Raw genomic sequence first — 22,984 nt, 5'->3', positions numbered from 1 at the left:
TCCATAAATCACATGAAGAGGAATTAAATTTCTCAGTCAACTGCATGCAGAACGAGCTGGGAATGTTGCAATATCCTTCACACCATCATGCAATACTTTACTACACCAAAACAGCAACTTTTTGACATAACAACAATTATTGCAACTGCCACTTATAAGGAGTTTTCCATTGTGGATGTATTTGAGGCTGTGTATTACATGTATTACAATGTATTACTCTATTACAAATATCAAAGAATTCTGTTATTGCATGGTTTTTGCAGATGTTTAGATGTTTTAAATATATTGTCAAACAAGCAAACCCTAGAGCTTTTAAACAGATGTGATTGTAGGGACGATTATTAAACCATATTGTAGAGTAATTGAGTTTTGTTAAAAGTTAAAACGGATTGTTGGTGATTGGATACATGTTGGGTAGCTTTACATGGACATAGAGAAATTATGATTTAATTAAATTAATTATTTAAAACCTACAAGACAAAGTTTCAGTGAATTTAAGACGTTAAGGACTAAAATTTAGTTTTTGAAAACAAAGACGTTTTAAGACTTTTTAAGGGCCCATGGACACCCTGTATTATATCCAGCTTGAATATACAGGCAAACGTACATGTTTCTAAATGGGTATTTAAGTGTCTTTCCACACTTGGATACAGAATATAGCTGCTTACACAGTTAGTGAAACCATATAATAAAAAAATTAGTGGATCATAATTTAATCTGGCATCTTCATCATGTCTTTACATAATTTTTGTCTTTATACAATTTCTATCAGGCACAGACCAGCCTAAAATATTATGTAAAGTTGGCTTGAAAACACACAAGTCACACTTTATAATGTCTGAATGTCGCATGTTAAATATCAACGCAAGTGGTATTTGAAAACATGATTAAATGACTTTTTTTGCAAAAGGTTTTGTGTGTGCGTGTTTGTGTAATTAACGTATAAAATCATGTTCAACCAGAAACTGAAAGTCTATAAGTGAAGTTTAACAAATTCAGAATTTGCTTAACCGCATGAAGCTTTACATGTAAAATAATAGCCAGAAAACTATTTAAAAGAGTTAACTGTATCTGAATATGTCAGATGAGGATTGAGGGAATATTTGTAAAACTCATTGGAAATGTACCAGCTCAGCCATGTGGAGAGAATTTTGTTGGGTAAATGTTTTGAGGTTTTTCATCACACCATCACAGAAAACAAAGAGGAAAGGGCACTAGCTGCTGGAGAGTGTGTGGGGAACAAAAGTAGCTAATCACTATCATGTTTTTTGGGATTATCAAAAATTATATCCATATTGGAAAGAGATTAAAAATCATTTAGACAGCGTTTTTGAAGTAGAGATTGCTCTCACGTGAGAATTTTATATATAGGTAATATAAGTTTAGATGAATAGATTAATAAAGACAAGAAACTGTAATTTATTCTTCTGGTAGCCAGTAAAAAGTAATTACAAAAAATGGTTAGAATTAAAGTCACCTACAGTATTGATGGATTGATACAGTGCACACCAGATATGTGATGGATTTAATTAAAATTTTTCATTAAGAAAAGAGACTGAATACTTTTTTTCTAATTTGGAGTTAATGGATTGAGTAAATCTCACCAATATGCCCAGAGTCTTCTTGAATTGTAACTTTTAAATTTAATAAGATAGTTCTAAATATAAATCTTTGTAAGATATTTAAGTCTCGTTCTATATGAGAGATTATAAAAGTTATATATGTATTTTCTTTTGACAACTTAAAATAAAAAACTAAAAAAATATATATTAAAAGACTGAACCAACTGAACAGTTCTGAGTTGACAAAATATAAGAAACATATTTTATCATATTTTCATCACATTGTATTTTTTTCATATCAAAAGTTAAGGTTGATGTATTACGTTTTAGTTACAATATGGAGTTTACGCTTATCCCGAGGCTCAATTTGAGCAGACATAATACTTTTTTAATTTAATTCATTTATGTAAGCACATACCACAACTTAAAGATGGACAGTTTTTGGAAAGCAACTGAAGGCCTTACTTGCTAAATCGTTTCAACTGAAGGCAGGGAGTGAATCAAATACAAATGCTTTACAGTTAAGTTGATAGTGTAAATTAGCTTTAGAATGCTGTGCATCAAATATGATACAATATTCTTCATAGGGTTAACCACAAAGACTCTTCGTTTTGCACAATGCACTGCTTGTTTTATAACCTGAAATAATAGTTGTGATATTTAGCATTTTTGTGCTATATTTTTATATACTAAATGAAATTAGTTCAATATTTTAGTATATAACTCAAAGACACATATTTTAAAACAGCCTGCTATACCAAATGGTTGACCATATTTTTTTAAATAATGACTGGTAAAGTCATTTAAATAATGATTTACACACAGAGCATTGTTGGTTTACAAAAAAATCTAACAAATATGACCCTGTTGCACTACTACACTTGAAAAGGCAAGAAATCATGTTAAATGAGAATCTGAGATGAGAATCATATATACTCTGTTTTTTAAATAAATTGGTCTTACACATTCATATTTTCTGATTTTCATAATATATGCATTATTTCTGGTACTTTTACCATAAACCGATATATCTACCATTTGAGATAGGTTGATTGATGATTGAGTGTGATAACTAGTGACATTATGAGTTAAGATATGCCAACTTTTTTTTTTCTTGGTGGGGCAGTTAAAGAGTTAAAGAATAATTTATGCATTCAAATGCATGTGCAACCCTCATAAACACTTTCTAAATTAACATTACAATCTACTTTGCTGCAAAAAAAAAAAAAAAAAAACATGATGATTTTCAATTCACACGATTAAAGGAATAAAATCAGACTTACGAGGCATGATTCCTTGGCTGACCAGCTCCTCTCGTGTTCTTCTCTGTTGTAGTTTGAGTTGAAGAACTGCATGGAGACAGAGAAGAGTGCATTGAGATACAGAGAAGGACCATCAGACTTCAACACAGACGGGACAAGAGCTTAAAAGGTCCCTCTATCTGTTTCATACGAACTAAAGACTGAATGGGAGGGACTTTTAAAATTGAGGTTGTTTGGGTGGTTTACATACTTCCTGTTTCAGCACTCAACCACTTTCCCGAATTAAAAAAAAAAAAAAAAAGCAACCCAAAGACAACAAGGGTTCTTTAAATCAGGAACTTGAATGCTGGCACAACACATTGGCGAGTTGCTAAATGATTATGAAGAGGGGTGTGTAATGTTTTAGATTTGTCATTATTGCTTTGTTTTATGAAACGAAGCCGTTACTACGGATGTGGCTGTATTGATGGCGTTCAGGCACCTGTCAGTCCTGTCACAATGACATCATCAGCCACATGGCACTGCTTTTGTGTGCACTCGTCAGCTGTTCTGACCTTCACAGCCACAACGTCTGGGGATCAACAAACCAGAGCCATGTCTGAGTCTCCAATTCCAAGAGCTTTCATACATTCAATTTCCATTACAATCCTATAACATACATGAAACCTTATGAGTTTTATGGTGGAAAAAGGTTTTTATTAAACTAAACAAGTAATTTCTGTTTGTTAACATTAGCTGAGATTAAAACTTTTAATAACTACAGCACTTCTACAGCTATTAGTAATTTACACAATGTTAAACTTAAATTAAATGGATTTCTTAAAAGTTGCATTTGTTGACATTAGTTAATAGTCTTTGATGTTTGAACATATATGTAAAAAACAACAAACATTTTTACTAAAAACATTTCAACAGCTAACAATCTAGATAATGTTACTTTAAACTTTATTAATGCAACTTTATTGTTAACATAAGTAATTTACTGCGATCATGGAAAACACAAACAATGAACACATTTTTACTAACAAACAATAATAAAGATTATTATATGTGGCAAAAAAAGTAGTGCTCAAACTTAACTAACAAATGAGACCTTTACTGCAAAGAGAAAATATGATCACAAATGCTTTACCAACAGGTTTTTAGAGGAATATAAAATGTTTCTAAACTGTCACTTAAAATCCTAAAATCCCAGAACTTTGAAACAATTGTAAGCTGACCTATAGCTGACATTTGCGATCAGCTCTGAGGATGTGAGTCCTGGGCTTTGAAAATAGGGCCCTTTTTTTTGCAAGTTCCCTCAAAAATCCCAGAACACCCACTTTGGTTCTCACTTGCAAATCCATCTTAAAAGTTTCAGTATTTATTCTAAAGTCGTCTTATTCCCACTTCATTATAACAGCTGTTTTTGACCACCCACTCCTTGGCACGGCAGGGCACTATTTTTGCACCCACTGAAGAAGAAACACAAGCCCTGTCGCACCTCTCAGGGAACCTGGCCTGGTACTGTAAATCAATCAGACACTTTTAAATGCCAACACTCTCTCCATCTTCCCTTCGCCAGCCTGGAAAATTCTGTGAAAGACCTGGAAAAAGTGCCGCTAACATCCAGGTCTTGAAACAAAAAAAAAACAAAACAAAAAAATCTAAATCATGCAGACAACTGGATTAATCCAAGAGCCTGTGTGTCTGTGCTCTTAATTAAACATGGCTGTCCTTAAAGTCCCTATGCCTGGCACACTTTACAGGTCAACCAGTGTTCGCTCTTGGCTCAGTTCGAGCAGCTGCGGTGATCTCACCACTAAGATACCAGAATAATCAGGTTTGATGCACGAACACTCGGGATAAGCACTAATAAAGCTAAATTCAGTTTATTAGGTTCACTGAAAAAAACGATGTCTGCAAAATAGTTGCAAATAATTTGATTGTGTTGAATTTAAACAAGCAAATTAAATTTAATAAAAGTCAACTTAGTTTGTTAGTTTAAATTCAGCCCAAATAAATTGTTTACAGCCACTTAACATAAAAAATATTAAATACAAAGAATCATCTCTGATTTTTTTTTTCAGTGTTGGGTGCACACCTGGAGGGTGCTTTATTTACACCCTATATAAAAACACAAAGCAATAAAGCCCACCTTCTTTGAGGTTGTGATAGGCATGTCTGTCACAGTCCAGACTCACAGGCATCTTATCTTCAGCATTTTGGATAAGCTGATCCTCAAATGAGGAAGCATCAATGTGAAGGCAGTGGTTTGTGTCCAGCATGTTTGGATCCAGCGTGTTAAAAATCTTCGAAAAGGTCTCAAAGTCAAACTAATATTCCACCAGTGGTGCAAAAGAGAGGAAAACAGCTTGCATGGTGCAAGATTTCCTGAACAGTTGTGTCAGCCCACAACTGCAGTGTTTACAGTGTTTCGAATCACAGAAATAAAGAACGTACAGCTTCCACTTGGTTTATTCCTCATTCAAAAAAGCAATCCAATATTTTTGTTGTTAAAGGTAACTGAAGTGGCTCCAGTTGTGTCATGCAGAGGCAGAAAATAAAGAAACTTGACAAATTCACATAGGTGAGGACTGAGGAGCACAGAGCCTGCTCTGCACTCAGCAGAAGACATTGAGAGAACAGAGTGTCTGTCGTCCTCAGACACAGAGGAGGATCCACAGTGTGCCAATGACTGCTTAATTCAGCTCAGCTGTTACCTCACATTTACTCCACACAAGCTGGCAGACCCCCATTCACACTCTTAGCTCTTTTACACTGCATCAAAAACCAATGCAATCACCCTTTAGAGTTATTGTAGTTGTGAATATTTCATTCAGCCTGTTTTTGGATTTAAGTTGTATTTTTAGCCTCATTAATCCGGTTTTCAGCATTACATGATCCTTCAAACAATGGTTTAATTATATGCTCAAGCAACACTTAATTATCGATGTCAACAACGGTTGTGCTGAACAATAATTTCTGTGGAAACCTACATGTGCAGGATTCTTTAATGAATAGAAGAACAGAACTTTCTTAAACACTGTCTTTTAATACGTTTATATTATAGACTGCAACCATGTGCAAAGAAATCAATTTGTCATCATTTTAAGTGTCTATGCTGAATAAAAATGTTAACAAAAAACAAAGTTGCATTCATATAGGACATATTAAATTGAATTACAACAAAGTCTAGATTATTTGTATAAGCAAAAAAGACGTTTAATTTACTGATTAGATGGAAACATTTTATTTCTTAAAAATTGAAAGTACACAAGGATATGCTTCAGTGCTTCTAATTGTTAGCGTTCATTTTACTTACATTAAGGTTTTCATAGATGATTCTCACTCAAAAACTAAAAATAGAACATGAATGTAAATAAAATAACACGCCAACCCTCTCACCCATGCACATGACATGTTAATAGCTGATACTTAGCTAAGATTTTACAAGGTAAGTAATGAAACCCTCCGAAATGGTGTCACTGCTGGGCTCCTGGGAGTCCCGATGACATGAGCAGAGAGAGTGGAAGGAAGGAGGTCACAGGAAGAATGTAGGTCTCTTTTGACCTTTCCTTTCTTTCTGGCAGATAAAAGTACAGTAGTTTGCCTGTCAGGACTCAACAGGCTCACATATGCTCACATTTTGGCCTGTTGGCAAACTCTTTCGTGCCCCCACCCGGGTCCCCTCTTAGTTTTAAATAGTAAGGCCAGCTGGCCAAAAGACTCTATATTGGGCTCAGTATCACCTGTGCAAGCACTGGATTGAGTTACCCTTCTCTATCCCTGAACTACAGATCTTATAAACATGACTCACACACATTTTCTAGCAAATACACACACACACAAAGAAAAAACACTGCAGGCTGACAATTGTTTCGAAACCTGGATTACTTTCTTCTGTAAACAAAACATTCTGAAGAATTTTGAAGTGGGATTTTTTCTTTACAATGAATTCCAGTGCAGCTTTAAATTACAAAATAACTCACAATGATACAATCCAGATTTTGTAAAATTTTCTTGCAGTGTTAATAACTCGCAGTTCTTTGTTCTATACTTTCAATAATGCTGGGTTTACACCAAACGCAAAGTTTCACGTCCCTTGCTCTAGTTTTTTCATGGAATGTTTTTCACCTTGTAAATTTTCTGCTCACGTTGAATATTTTGAACTTGCTTGGAAGATGTGATTGGGTCATTGCTGCAAACACATTGCGGATTATTAACACCAACAGGTTCCAGTGTAACGTGTTCCACATAAACGCGTTGCTGTAGTCTAATTACATTTTTGGGGAACACTGTAATGTAAGGAATTGCATTTTAAGTTTGTGTAATTTGATTACAGTTACTAAAGTAAATGTAATTGCGTTACTTGCGTTACAATTACAGTTTTTAGAAGAAAAACATGTTTCTTTTAAATCAGGTAACACTGTAACATCAATTAACAAGCATGCACTTTTAAATTGCTTGATTTCATTGAGCGTAAAAACTAAATTATTGCAGTGAAATGCAGTCTATATCCAGTCTCTAAAGCAGCAACTTGCCAACAAGTACTTGAATAGAAAGCATTCTATGACAATACTCGTCACCAAGGAGGACACCAGCACCCAAAAACACAGAGGCACAAATCAGCCTAAACAGGCTAGATTCAATTTTTGTGGAGGATCGGGAAAGTATCATCTGAATGTGAAGAGAAGCGTAGCTGTTTATGGGGCGATTCACATATCACTTATTTTGCGCGCAGTGCGCACACTCATTTTGGTGTGGATTTTGGGCACGCTTGCATTTCCCAGCCACAACAAGTTTAAAATCGGTTTTATACTTTGTATGGAATATTTTATTAGACTAATTACCTCAGACAAATACAAAATACCCAAACACTGCAGTGCTTTTTTAATACTATAGATGTCAGTTGTTGCAGATATCCAGTTTTCTTCCTTTTTTTGTGTTCAAATAAAAAATAAATAAAAAAATTATGAGAGAATTTTAAGTTTTGGATGAACTTTGTTTTTTTTTTTAATATGCCAAGCTGCTGTGATCAACCATTGTAATGATTTTCAGTGAATATTAAAGTCCTGAAAGACCTGCAGTTTATTTTGTATATTTATAGGTATATTTTATGTTTGAAAAGTAACTTCAAAGTAAAGTAATTAGTAATCTGATTACTTTTTACATAAAGTAATTAGTAATGTAATCAGATTACAATTTTCCAGTAGTAGTCAGTAATTTGCAATTATTACTTTAATTACTACTTTAATTAACTTACCCAACACTGCATACCACCCAGCTGAAATGTCTCTATGCATATTTTTGCTCTTTAATTTACTCACGTTAATATTAAATTAACATTTGGTGTGAACCTAGTAAAAGTGAACAAAAAGATTTAAGCTTTAAACTTATATAATACAACTCAAACTTTTGAAAAAATATATAAAATTGCAAGATGTAGAAATTCAAAGGTTTTCTTGCAATTCTGAGACTTACATAACTCACATAATATATAATCCCATTTGACACTTTATTTCTCACAACTCTGAGCTATACATTAGTAGAGGAAAGGCAATTGACAGAATGAAACAAAAATGATGATGTTTCACACAAACTCATTCAATCATTTATTTTCCTTCAGCATTGTCCCTTATTTATCAGGGTCACCACATTGGAAGGAACAATCAACTATTATGGCATATGTTTTACGCTGCAGATGCCCTTCCAGCCGCAAGCCATTACTGGGAAAGTTTCACAACAACTTCTTAATCTGAACTAACCAAAGTCCAGAGAAACAGAACATTTTAAAGCAGTCTAAATACTAGAATACAATTAATTGAATGATTCACAAAGTAATCTCCAATGACGACGTGAGAAATATTTACTTTTGAGTAGGGTTGGGTATCGTTTGGGGTTATTTCCTTACCGGTGCTAAATCGATCCTTTTAAAACGGTACCGGTGCCAAAACGATGCCTAAAACGATACTTTTGAGAAACAAATTTTTGGTGGATGACTCAAGAAAAATCTTTTATTTGACAAAATAAATATATAATTAAAGTTTCAAGTAAACATTAATTCATATTTTATATATTTGAATTACATTAGTATATTTCTTTTGATCATTTGTTGGTTAGCATGAATTTAGGATTTGCATTATGAAATTACATTAGGTTACTACTAACCTGTGGAAAGAATGTCAACAAAATACTGAACTTTTTTCTAGGGTTGGGGCTTGTGACTATGTTTACATGATTATCAGTGATCTAATGATTTGCTTTAATCTGAATAAGAATAATATGATTAAGGAGTTTACATGAGTTGCTTTTAGAATGTTCTTTTCATGATTCCGTCTTACATGTTACATTAGGTAAGGAGTATTAAAAGAGTGCTCTTTTAATGGAATTTGATACTGCACATTGAATGTAAAGAAATAACCTTCGCATAACGCAACGCAGGTGTCTGGTTCTTTAAGGTAATCAAAAATACCTGTTTACATGGTAGTCTAGACTCTTAATCAGAGTATTGTCTTAATCATATTAAAATCAGAGCATTGGTATCCATGTATGTACTCATTGAAAGTGCCAGATGATGTCGGAAGCTTTCAGAGACCGTGCATTCCTCTGCCTTTAAGTTGATTCCATGAGCCCTCAAATGTTACATTAAGTTTGACGTGTTTCCCCCCTACATGCAACTTTTTTAAAGCATCTGCTTTACGTTGCTGTGTCAGAATCCTTGGTTGTAAAATGCGCTTTATAACACTTAGTTTAAGCAAATTTGATGAACGCGATCATGCGTGTTGATCTGAAGAGAGCCTCTCTCGCTCACTGTATGTGCTGTACTGCCTGCATTGTGTGCGTCCATTCCTCAAGCAACAAGAACAAACACCTGACATCGCCTGTCCGTATTCCTCAAAGTTGTTTAGAATTAAATGCTTAGAGTTGCTGTGACAACGCGTACGTATGAGTGCCTTTAATCCACCCCTTGATACTTCTTACGTCCTTGTTGCAGCACCAGTGGCACCATATGCTGATTCGGTCCGGTACATACCGGTAAAAAAAGATACCCAACCAGGTTTCGGTACCCAACCCTACTTTTGAGTCAACCATCCATTTCCTGCCTGCATGTGTTAATCAGGCGGCTGGAAATTAAACATGCAAATAAGTACTCTAATGATAAACATATAACCTTTCCTACATTACAGTGAAATGAAGAACCACTATACTCAGCCTTCCCAGAGACAAAAAAACATTACCACGGTCTGCTTTTAGCCCAAGAACTCATCGCTGTCATCATCACTCGGTGTGAATTCTCAGTGCTGTCATTGACCACAAGAGCCCAGCACTGCAAAGTGTTGACTGACCACAGAGGAAGTCTAGCTAATTCTACACCAAGCCCCGTAAGTCGAAACAAATTACAAAACCCCACCTTTATCAAACAAAGCAAAATAGATAATGAAGTCAAAGTTCAGCAGATCGAAACCACCCAAATGTGTAATGCCACAGAGTTTTTTATTACAAGCAATGTAAACAATCTGTTAAGACTATCAGAATCGTTACAGGTTGACCATTATTCTATAGGATTAACTCAGGGTGCAGCACCAAAATTTACATCTGCCACATCCGCTTTTATATCAACTAGCAGAGCATCAAAATCACACACAATGGACAGGTATATGAAACAGTGGTGTTCGCTAATTGGCATATAACTTTTTAAATTAATTCTAACAATCCCTGAGAATGTGATATCGTTAAGTGGAATTATTGTAGTTGAATGCTGTTTTCCATTAACTTCATTTGATGAATAGCACTGTGGCCTTTCACATTAACAGCTCATGACAACAGTGTTTTCCAACACAGGCTCATAGGAAATATGTGCCTCAGCCTATTTTTGATGAAACCGCAGAAATGAACTTTAACATACATTTCACTGCAGTTCCTACGTAAAACAAATGCTATGGGGCAGTAGGATAACAACAACATTTGCTCCTTTTCACACATTATCAACAAATAAATGACTCTTTCCGTGCAGTACTTTGCACAACAGCAAAGAAATACCACAAAACAACCTAATAGTGTCTAAGTTTTGTAATCGAATATGTTTGCCTCACCATTCTATTTCCATCTGGGCAACTTTTCTGGTGTGCTTTGCTCCATAGCTATGTATTGCAGAGTGCCAGGTTCAAACCCAGTGAAGCAAGGTTACACAAAATACTTAAAATGAATGTAAAAATTATGATAAAACTGTGTGGTCTCTGTGTACTTTTCTTTTACAATTGCTTTTGAAAACAACATTGGTTGGGTTTTGGGAAGGGTTTAGTTCAGAGGTTCTCTTGCTGTGTACAACAAGCTCTGTTTTCTCATGGATGTGTCCGACAAGGAAGTGTATAGCTAAAACGTACACCACATTTCAGATTGGGAAAAATGTAGATAGCATTTCCTCTAGTTAATAGGAATGCAACGATGAACTGTTTTCACTATTAACTGCGCTTTAATTCATCAAAGTTTATTAATCGTAAAGGCTTCAACACCACGTTTCTGGAACACAACTGCTGCAACTAAAAGTTATGCCAACAATACGCTAGTTTAAATTTCCAAGCTTGTACACTGAGGGTAATACGCACGCACACTGGATTAACTATGGCTGAGGCTATTAACTAAGGGCTGTTTACATAATGCGTCTTTTGCGTGCGCAAGTTTGTTATTTCTAAGGGAATATACTTGCCTGCATATTGGGAGCGATGAGCATTTGGCGCATATACGGCCTAAAACGATCGCGCTTTCTAGGCACACTTATTTGAAAGAATGATGGGAGTGCACATAAAAAAGGAACTGACCCATTAGCTTCATATGGAATATACACATTTCTTTTTTTTTTAAATATACAAAATTTTTTAAAAATACCTAACTATTTTTTAATATAGTTTATTAAAAGTAACTTTCAGACAGAGGTTCAGCAGCCTTTGACTACATTCGTTCTCTTTAAAAGTGAAATATTTGGCTCATATGCCACTTAGATTTACATTAGACGAATAACATTTATTTTTATTTGTCCTTATTCTTATTTTTTATTTATTTATTGTTCTATCATTTATTTTCAGTGTGAAATATTACTTATGTTTAAATGCCAAAAAGTTTTGTTACTTAAAGCCCGAAGAGAAATGGACTATTGTTTGTTTTTAATATTATTTTGTGCTGTATTATTTGGTTACTGAGCAGCAATAACACTAAAATATAAGGAGTTTTTATGTGATTTTTTAACTAGTGGTGTTTTGAAATGAATCAATGCATAATAATCGTGATAACCGTGAAACCTCAGACTATAATCATGCAACCAAAATCTATAGTCGTTGCATCCCTACTTGTCATCTGAAATGTGCAACAAAATGTACCGGAAGCAGTGTATTCTTTTGCAAAAAAGTAGGCTGAGGCCTATGAGCCAAAACATGCTCACCATAAAACATCAAGCCTAAAACATAATTTACAAAAAGCCTCTAGTTTGTTTTTTGGTTTGGTGCAGCATGTTAAACTGGTCAACCAATGAGATTGGTACTTTTGATCATGTGCCTGGATAAGCTAAAGTTACAGTAAACACAACTTGGTAAGCAACAATAAGCAATTTAACAACAGCTTTAATTTGCTCTTCCTATTTTTTAAACATAAAAGTTAAAGTCTAAAGCCATTGAAAGGACTTCAAGGTCCTATTTACAACATTTATTATTAAAAAAAAAAAAAAAAAAAAAAAAAGCTTCCTTAAGACCACTAATTACTTTAAACATAAATTTACAGAAAATATTTCCAGTTCCAAAATGGAGAGGTTAATTTTCTGTTTAATTCCCAATGTTTTTATTTTATTTTACCAATTTCTGGTCTTTTCTCAATTATATGTTTGGACTAAACACGCTTTTCTTGCAACTTTTTTTACTTTCTGGTTTCAACCACCTTCTGAAAAACAATATCAGCGTCACTTTAGTTTCAGCACTAGCCTGAAAAATAGGTCCTAGTGGACTTGTGTTCATTTCTACAATGACGTAAAGGGATCCCACTGCCATTAAGTCATCAAAATGATAAGCGCATGAGAGCCAGACACACAAAACTGGATTTTACAACAAATCTCCTCAGATTAATCTAAATTGGGGCCCACTATAAAGATTTTATAGGAGTGAAAAACTAAAGAAATAAGAGGCTACTCTGAAAATCAGGCCAGCAGCTTGACTCAAGAAATATAAGCGGCTAACAGCAGAAAGGATGCTAGATTGAGCACAGCAAATAGGTTATGGGAGGAGAGAAAAAGAGGAGTGAAAAAGAGTGATTCACATCCAAGTTCTTCTCGTTACATAACATCCTTCTGAACTCATTTCATCCAATCCTCTCTACCTCCTGCCCTATATTCTGACACCTCTGAAATTATAACTGCTTTTTTAATGTATTTTGACATTATCACATGTTGGACTAACCTGTCGTTAAACCTCAAACAAATGCTTTTTTGTTTTCTTCAAAGCAACAAGATTTTTCTAAACACGTAATGCAAAACCTTTTAGTTCAAAATAAACTGGACACCCTGGGTATGAAAAAGAATTGTGCTGCTAAAAAAATTGTGTATAAATGAACACAGTGCTGTGCAGTTTTCATCATACTGTTGAAAAAATTACCAGCCTCAAGGTGAGGAAATTTTTATTTTAATATAAATATTTTACATAAATTATATTATTTATAAAATATGTGTTAATGATATTAATATAATTAGTACTATATATTACATTATTATTCATAAATTGTGTATTTATGAAGTGTGCTTGACAAAGGTAAGGGGGTTTGACAAACCACTTGTAGAAACACTGGACACTTAGGGCCTACTCACACTATGCTATTCGAACCGTGTCGTTTGAGAAGTGCGAGTGTGCTGAATCGGGCTCAGGCACGGTTCACTTAGCCAGACCTGAGCGCGGTTCACTTGGGCTTTGGCGCGGTACGCTTGTGTGTGAGTGCAAAACATGCTCGAGTCCGAAACTGAAAGCGAGATGTGACTTTTAAGGGACTGTTTCGTATGGATTAATTAATCATTCTTACTGTACAGTGAATGCAAACTGTCGTAGTTTATTAAAGAAGCAAACCCCTCACTAGGCCAAGGTTATTATAGTTAACGAAAACTAATGAAAAAACGAAAACTAAAATGTAAAATAATTGTTGTTAACTGAAATAAAAATAAAAACGAGTTTTTTCAAAATCTAGAACTAACTGAAACTGTATTGTGCAAATACAAAACTAACTGAAACGAACTAAAATTATATTAAAAACCTCCTTCGTTTTACTTTTTGTAATGGTATTTAATACATAATCTTACTGTAAGCCTTTTAGAAGTAAATATAATTCGCGCTGCAGGTGTTTGTGTTTGACCCTTTCGCACCTCAGAGTCTCCTGCTGCCATTGGCCAGATCGAGCCGGTTCTCCTCGAGTCATCCTCGCTGTTGCTCCCACGACAAAAACAACGCGTGGACATAACAGCAGCATGGTGACAGCATTAAATACAAAGACTTAAAAGTATAACTTTAACACATTTGTGCCCAATAATGGGTTTTATTTCTGTATCGCAATCGCGAACAAATCTTTTTGACCGAATCTTCTGAGTGAACCGGTAGAACTATTTCACCAAATTGAACTCAATCATTTAAAACGATTTGCGTCTCCAGTAAGCACTTGTCCACCCACTTCTTACTTTATAACAAGCCTAATGCCCCCTCTGACTCTAGTTACATTGAGAAGCGGTGAACCGATAATATTGCGCATGCGTGATTCTGTGAACCAAACACAAACAGTACAGCCTTCTGTGACTGAACTGAACTTGAACTGAACTGCAGCGCGGGTAAACCGAGGGCTTAAATGAGAGGACCTGGAGAAAAAACATAAGTTTATTTCATAACAGACAATTGTAATGGAGTTTAAATAAGTGAAGCATGATTCAGTTGGGTTTACAGTTAGTAAAAAACTTTACTGTAAGACATTTTTCAGATCATGATGATGTTTTAACTGACTGAAATTACCATTGCTGACTACATAATGTTGAGTCCTAACATCCACATTAGAAATCTGAATTTCCCATAACCAAGCCCGGATTAATAATTCAGAGGCCCCTGGCCACAATGTCTTGTAGGCCCCCTATAGCTGCACTCCATAGTTGAATTAAAAATAATATTAATATAATATTTGTTAAATAAAATCAGTCTATAATGTATTGCCCACATTTTAAAAATGAATGATATACTGTACATATATTTCTAGTCTACAAAGATTTAACTTATTTTTAAATTTTAAAGCACACTTTGAAAAAAATACAACTCTGGGAAATTAATGGATTTTAATATACTTGTTCAAGTTCACTGAAGTAGTACTACAAATTTATATTTAAGGGTATTTTTTAATGTATAACTTCTACAAATTTATAATGGACATGATGTGGATAACACCTCTCCAATCCAGTTCCAGGAATCTGATAATACACACATAATACACACACTTATTATATATGATGATAGTGTTTATGTGTTCTCTGAATACATGTTTCAAAAAATGTGTGGCTGAGTTTTTATAATACAATATTTATTCTGTTGATTTTGTATCTTGCACATAACAAATATTCTCATTCAGAAAAAAAACTGAAACTAATACTGAAACTAATAAAAACTAAACTAAAACTAAGACATTTTAAAATATAGAAACTAATAAAAACTAGTAAATCTGCCTCTAAAACTAATAAAAACTAACTGAATTTGAAAACAAAGTCAAAACGAAATAGAAACTAAAACTAATGAAAAATCCAAAACTATTATAACCTTGCACTACCCAAGAAAGCTGTGCACCTTCAGCAAACCTCCTAATTCCTGCAGCACGAGGACATTATGATTGTTTATGAGCATCAAAATCAAAAATGGCTGATCTGTTCGGCGAAATATTTGACTGCGTGTCATTGCATGTCAAATGACATAATTAAAGAAATCTCTGCTGTGCTGAGTGAGAGTGGAAGTGGGCGTGTTCAGCTCTGTTTAGAGGGAGTGTCAGAGGAGGGAAAGAGGGAAGGTCTGTAAAAATTTGCATAAAAATGGGAGTGTTGGTTTGGGCACGTGCAGATTTTCACAGAGGCAAAACAAACACACAGACGCAGGGGATAAAGACAGTGACTGTGTTTACATGACCATCAGTAATAAAATTATTAAATGGTGGACTTTAACTGCAGATTGGCTCTTTCATTCAGGAATTGCATTCATGCCCCTCGTGACAAGTGAGATATTTAAATCGAATCATTTTTTTTTTCATGCAATGTTTGTTACCCCATTGCAAATGAGAGAAAAAACCATCTGCATTTCTCAGTGACTTAGATGCACTCGGTAGGTAGCATCAGAAAGCCGTGTGTTATTCCTTTTACAAAATGCAACAAAAATCCTACATGACGGAAATAGTTTGACTGTGGTGCTTACATGTTTACACTCGGAAAGCAGCTTTTACAGCAGATTTTTTAGTCATAATATTGTGGTGATATTAACGTACAGTAAACTTTGTTACCTTAAAAATCATTTGACTAAGGTCTGTCTTTAAACACTGAAAGAGTAATGCTCACGATTAGGGTTGGGTATCTTTTTTTTTTTTCGATACTGGTGCTAAATCGATACTTTTAAAATGGTACTGGTGCCTGAACCGATACCTTTTAGACACAAAATTAATAGACAAAAAAAAAAAAAAAGAAAATTATATATCACTATCATTATAATTAAACAATATAAATATATATTTATAATAAGTTTAAAGTAAACATCAATTCATATTTTATTTATTTGAATTGCATTAATATATTTCTTTTGATCATTTGCTGCATTATGCCATTAACATTACATGAGCTTACTACTAATCTGTGGAAAAGCTGTCATCAAAATCAGGAGCACCTTTTTTTCTGGGTTTAGGGCTTGTGACTACTTTTACATGGACATCAGGGATCTATTGATTTGCCTTAATCTGAATAAGACAATAATATGACTCAGGTGTTTACATGAGTTGCTTTTTGAATGTTACATTCATAATTCCCAGTTACATTTTATAACACAGAACAATCAATGTCATTGAGTCACCATCCTATAAATGTTTCCTCCGCAGTTTGTGTCTGTGGTACTTTAAGATATGAAAAATTCACTGTTTACGTGTTAGACTTCTGATCTTGATCTTTTTGAGTATTGTCTTAATCATATTAAAATCAGAGTATTGGTGTCCAGGTAAATGTACTCAGATAATGTGCCAGATGATGTCACAAGCTGTCAGAGATGGTCCATTTCTCACCTTTAAGGTGATTTCATGAGCCCTCACATTTTATAAGTTTGATGTGTTTCTCCCTTACACGCAACTTCTGTTGCGTGTTGGTGTGTCAGATTCTTGCTTGCAAAATATGGGCATACTGTAGAATGCTTAGTTTAAGCAAATTAGATGAACGCGATCTTGCGTGTTGATGAAGCAAGTCGCTCACCACATGCGCCGTACTGTGCTCTTTGCCTTCTATAAGCTACAATAACAAATGCCAGACATCGCTGAAATCTGTATCCCTCAAAGCTGTTTAGAATTAAACATTACAAGATAGTGTGACACAATGCTTACTCATGTGTGTCTTTAATGCACCCCTTTACGCTTTTTAAGCGCGTCACACAGCAGATGCGCCGCTCAGAGCCGCGGCACGGCGCGCACATGACAGTTAATAGTATCACACACCAGACGTGCACATTTGCATTTTATTTAAAATGAAAATATTCAGATGGCGCTCTGTGGCATGGCCGAAATATGAACCGTCATGACGGCAGACAGCCGCTGACTTGCAAATTCTTAAATGCATGGCGCTGCGCGTTGCCGAGCGGCACTTCTGGTGCGCGACCTGCTTTACGTTCTTGTAACAGCACCGAAATTAGGCACCGAAATTCATATGCTGATTTGATCCGGTGCATACCGATTCCGAGTTTCCGTACCCAACCCTACTCATGATACAAACTAACCTTGCTATCTGAATTTACAAACTAGGACACTGATCCCTTACCAAATCTGTAGAGACAGGACAATCAACACACACTGGAGCCGCCTCTTTATTAAAAGGAGACGAGCGGCAAAAACGAATTTCATCATTTCCAGATGAGAAAAGCTCTCGGGTAAAAAAAATGTCCCTTAGACACGTATTTCTGTTGCATGCACTGTAATTCACACGAGTAGCAGCACTCTCACAGAGGGAAAATGAAAACAAAACCTTCACTACAGCAAATTATAAACGCAACACCGACAACCCGTATCTCCAAACAATTCTTGTTCTCTAGCTTGTTTTGGCAACACAACGTGACGCCTCTCTGCCGTCTGAACACTGTAACAGGTAAAAAGGTCTTCGAAGCTATCATGCACATTAATGAAGTTACAACCTATACAAAATAGAGCGCGCTGATTGGTTTGAACCAAGTCTTACTCATGAATGAATGCAGCACACTCGAAGACGTTACAAGGTACTCCCAGGAAAAGATGTCCAGTCTACACACTGGAATACACGCTAAGATCTTATCACTGTGACGCAGCTTCAAAAATTCGTTTCAAACGAGAAGTATGAATTTGCTCGAAATAATCACTTTTTAGTGAAATATATGTGTCCTAATAGTGATTTTAGCAGTGTGGGACACATATACACTGTAAAAAAATAATACCCCAAATCTACTTAATAAATTTGAGGTAACAGATTACAAGCAATATTATTAAATAAATTCAACATAAATGGATTAGGTAACAATTAATTAAATTAGCTTATTTAAAATTAGTCATTTGAATTGAGTAACCACAAACAGTACTTAAAGAAATTTTAAACAAAAATATTAATTTAATTGAACCGAAAAACCGACACAATGTTAATGAAAACTACTCAATGTTTTTATTTAGATTTAACATTAAATGTGTGGAGCCTGTTCATCAACTCTAGACAATAATACTTTGTCTACACAATAAAATTGAGGTAACATTACAAGCAATATTAATTAAATTCAACAAGTATGGACAGAGTAAAATTTAATTGATTTTAGCTCAAATTAGCGGAGCCTGTTGAGCAGTGTGGAGCCACAAAACAGAATAACAACAATCTCTTCATATTATACACAATAAAAACTGTACATTTAAACAAACTAATAATCATAACTAAGACTCTGATAATGTTTTTAAACAGCATAGTTTTAAACAACTGGACATTAAACAATATTGTTTAAAACAATACACTTAAAGTGAAATTTATCTGATTTAATGCATGAAAAGTATTGTTTGCCTGAATAATGAATGAATTCATTGAGGCAAAGAGGACACAGCAGTTCATGATAATACTACCCTTTAATCTCTTTCAGTGTTTACTAGACAGTCACTTGTAAAACACCATTCTTAGTCACAACTAAAATGCATAGGTCAAACCCAGGAGGACACAAGCTCTGGAAATGTAGTCAAGAGCTGTGTTTCCACTCTTGCGCCTTAAGTTAGCGTGCCAATGCGCTAGGGCCAGTCGCATTTCAACAGTCACTTGATCGGATACCTTGGGCCAAAACAGTCCAGCTGGGGCTTGAGCCTAGTAAAGATAAGGTTTATTAGAACTTTTAACACCTTCGAAGATGATGATGATGATGATGATGATAATGATGATGATGATGGTGTCTTTAGGCAATCACTTGTAAAAGGCCCCGTTCATGTCAACATTACTGCCATCACAAGCTGTTTAGTTCCTGTCAGTTTTTCATTGTCCAACAACACTGAACAACAGTAGGAAAAAAAAGGAAAAAAAGAGAAAATATGTTATTATCTGTTATTATGTTATGTTATACTGTCAGAGACTGTAAACATGATTAATGTCAGAAACTCTACCTTTAGTCTCAGATCTCTGTCTACTCCAAGAGCTCCTCAGCAGCTTTAAAGGTCCACAGTGCACAGTGGCTTCTCTCTCAAATACAGCACTCACTTAATAAACCAAATGAGAGAAGAAAAAAAATATATATATTTTTTGATACACTAAAATATTTGATCCTAAGTTAACAGTAAATTACTGACTAATAATAATATTATTACTGTATTACTTTCACAGTAAGCCACTGCGATTTGTTTTACACTTAATTACTGTGAAATTACAGCCATATGTGACTTCAAGGTAGATAGTAAGGCCCATTTCTGTGTTTGCATCGTATTCTCTTGTAAGAACTTAAAGTTACCATTAATGGCAATATGGCTACTGTGATTTAACAGTATGTTGTAGCTGAAATACTTAACTGTAACATGTATCTCCTGCTTGCAACCTAGACAGTTATCCATTCGTGGTCAGTCATGTTTCCTGATACAGACTTGCCGGTTGATGCATCTGGTCTGTCTCTTTGACACTATACAAGAAGTTCTAATTAGTAAATAGCGTTAGACAATATCATTTTTGTTATGGTTTGATAATGAGGGTCATAATGAAATGAAGGCCAGTGCTTACCTCGCTTACGTTACTTTATTCCTCAGTGCTCACTAAACCTCTGTGGTCACTTTAACTCAATGTGGTGCTGAAATAGAACACAGTTAACTCTAAGTTAACAGAAAATTCATTTTTTAAAAACTCAAACAGTGTCTAATACCTCAAAATTAGCATTAACGTTACAAACACCTTCTGTTAACTTCGTTTATAAATGTGCTAAAACCGTCTGTTAATAAACAACGTGACAAAAGTAGCTAAAGTTACTTGGTGAATTACGTGCTATACAGAAATATATATAACAATCATTTAATTAAAAGAGTTGGACATTTCAACACTTACCGATAAATTGCTTTGGATGAGACCATGACAAGTTCACAATGCAGGCTTTCTGTGTTGTCTGATGAAAGAGTCAAATGACTCGGTTCGGTTCTAGGAATCGGCTCTCTTAAATGAATTGTAAGAGTCGGATGCCACCCGAAACAGATTGCCTTTTTGTATAATAACGTAAAACATTAATATGATTGATTAGCATTTCATTGTAACGCAGCCACATGCATTTATACACTAGCTATAGTACACAATACATGCAGATGAGTATAAGGTTTAGTGCGATAAAAAGATCCCCGATCTCCCAGCAAACAGTTCAATCTGATTCAATCCCACACAAGTACTGAACAGAACCAATACAATAATCAAATATTGCTCTAAATGTACCATAAAATAAAGTTTTAACGGTTGTTCAAGCGAGAATGTAGTTGTTTAAAACTCAATTCTGCGGTTTGTTTCTAAAGATGGTACGTATTTTAAAATGTCATTTGACAATTGCCGAGATGTCCACCTCCGGGTCATGACAGGCACTCATCACTCGTGTATCTGGCGAGGGCAGCGTTTCTTTGGCTTGGCGTTGTGGCCCTGGCTAATTTGGAAATGCTCATTTTTATCACGTTGGATTTAACTAATATTTTCCCTTTTTGAAATTATTCAAAAATAATAGCTAAATTCTGATAAGAAAATTAATTAGATTTTATTACAGACACTTTTAAGTAATTTCAAAGTAAAAATATGCCCTAAAATCAGAACATTTAATTTATTAAATAAAGTGTACGTATTAATATTAATGAAATCTACAAGGCCCCGAAATGACTTATTACAGTGTACGTCAACAGCTCAAAAATGTGTTTTGGTGTTTCATGACCCTTTAAACTCCTTACTCTAGCACTTATCTAAGCCCGAACAGTTCCTTTGTATTATTGTTGTGTGTACTGCCTCTTGATTGAAAGTCGCTTAGCGTCTGCTAAATGACTAAAGGTAAATATCTATTATAAAATAATATATGATGATAAATAATATAAATAAATATCATCAATAAATGATAATATAAAAATGTTTAAAATATTTTAATATACTGGTGTAATATACTGTAAATAGTATAATTATATTATTAAAATTAGAAATATCAATGACAAAATTAAGTTAAATTAATAAACATTTCATTAAGAAAACTGGATGGTATTGTTGAAGCTTTCTCTATGCCTGTTTGCTGATTTGTAGTAACATTACCTTTGACATCTACCTGGGATGAAACAATGGATGCACATTCTTTCAAACTTGAAAAAACCTGACCTGACATGACATGTTTGTTGGGAGAGTCGCCAAGTTGTCACACTGGTCATTATCTTTGCAACCTTTATAAATGTGCCACACAAGTGTAACAAACAGGAATACACAAACACTTACTTTACATGAAATGTTTCTGTTTTTGTTATTTTTACAGAGAAATTAGTGAGAATCAAAAAAATAAAGCAACCAAGGTGTTATCTGAAGGTGTTATCTGAGAAAGATACGACCAGAAAACAATGTCCTTTATATAACCATGTTCAATCAATTTACAACCGCTGATTTGTGAATGAGCCAGGGTATGTTATAAATTCAACCATAAAGAACTGCTCAACGGCTGACGAAACAGTGAACAGACGACAACAGTGTAGTTGATAAGAGTGTATGTAATTGTGTGCCTGTTTATGTTCAGAAGCTTAAATATTAATGATACACACGTTTCTTTTTTTTTCTTCTTTTTTTCAATTTTAAGTCTGTTAAACAAAACAGTGACTATTACTACTATTTAAAACTATTATTATTTCTACTTAAATAAAATATTGAATACACAATGTATTTCTGTGAGGGCAAAATAAATGTTAAAAATAAACTAGAAAAAAACTGGATCACAATTCTGTTAAGATTGTTTTCTCCTTTCTTTCAGGATTATGAACATGCTTACAAAGTTGACACTCTCATGTGTTGTAAAATGGGATTTTGATGTTCATGGATCAGTTTAAGCCACTAATTTTATGGTCTAGAGGGCCGATAAGGCCAAACCAAGCGGCAACCTCCCGCTCTCTCTCAGGAAGCAAATACGGAAGTAACTAAAACTGCAATTCATCCGAAATTCCGCTAGTCCTGGCCGCTCCTGGCTCCAAAACAGAGCAAATTTAAATTGAGCCCACATTTAGAATGGCCAACTTTACAGCAGAAAAAAAGGTGTTTACAGCCTGGTACAAAAAAAGATTTTGGTTAATACAGCTAATATTACCCTTCATGACAACTGTGAGGGGGGTGAATTTTTTTATAACTCATCCGTTTCCTTTATATTAAGTTATATTAAGTTTGCATAATTAAGGGCGTGGCCACTTGAGTGACAGCTAGGTCTCGTTGGT

At 34.6% G+C, this 22,984-nt stretch overlaps 1 protein-coding gene and 1 long non-coding RNA gene across 21 annotated transcripts in view; both read right to left on the bottom strand.

The window, feature by feature from the left end:
* Positions 1-22,984, bottom strand: part of mrtfab (myocardin related transcription factor Ab) — a 70,564-nt gene that overhangs the window by 18,080 nt on the left and 29,500 nt on the right. For 15 of the 20 annotated variants that reach the window (XM_087275143.1, XM_087275150.1, XM_087275144.1 and 12 more), the window contains one exon: positions 2,846-2,911. In XM_087275143.1, the coding sequence (XP_087131269.1) occupies positions 2,846-2,911 (66 nt within the window). Of the gene's footprint in view, positions 1-2,845; positions 2,912-4,961; positions 5,451-22,984 lie in introns of those variants that run through there. The other 5 variants (XM_087275142.1, XM_087275148.1, XM_087275145.1 and 2 more) reach the window with 1 other exon arrangement.
* On the bottom strand, positions 18,700-21,506 carry LOC108191711 (uncharacterized). Its single transcript, XR_015504054.1, has 6 exons — positions 20,610-21,506; positions 20,292-20,358; positions 20,087-20,193; positions 19,688-19,780; positions 19,495-19,575; positions 18,700-19,394 (listed from the first exon to the last, which is right to left on the bottom strand). It is a non-coding gene; the product is annotated as an uncharacterized LOC108191711 (long non-coding RNA).

The sequence above is a fragment of the Danio rerio genome, chromosome 12, assembly GCF_052040795.2.
Source record: "Danio rerio strain M-AB ecotype USA chromosome 12, GRCz13ab, whole genome shotgun sequence".
NCBI classification, from domain to species: domain Eukaryota; kingdom Metazoa; phylum Chordata; class Actinopteri; order Cypriniformes; family Danionidae; genus Danio; species Danio rerio.
This window is presented reverse-complemented; position numbering and strand designations above follow the sequence as displayed.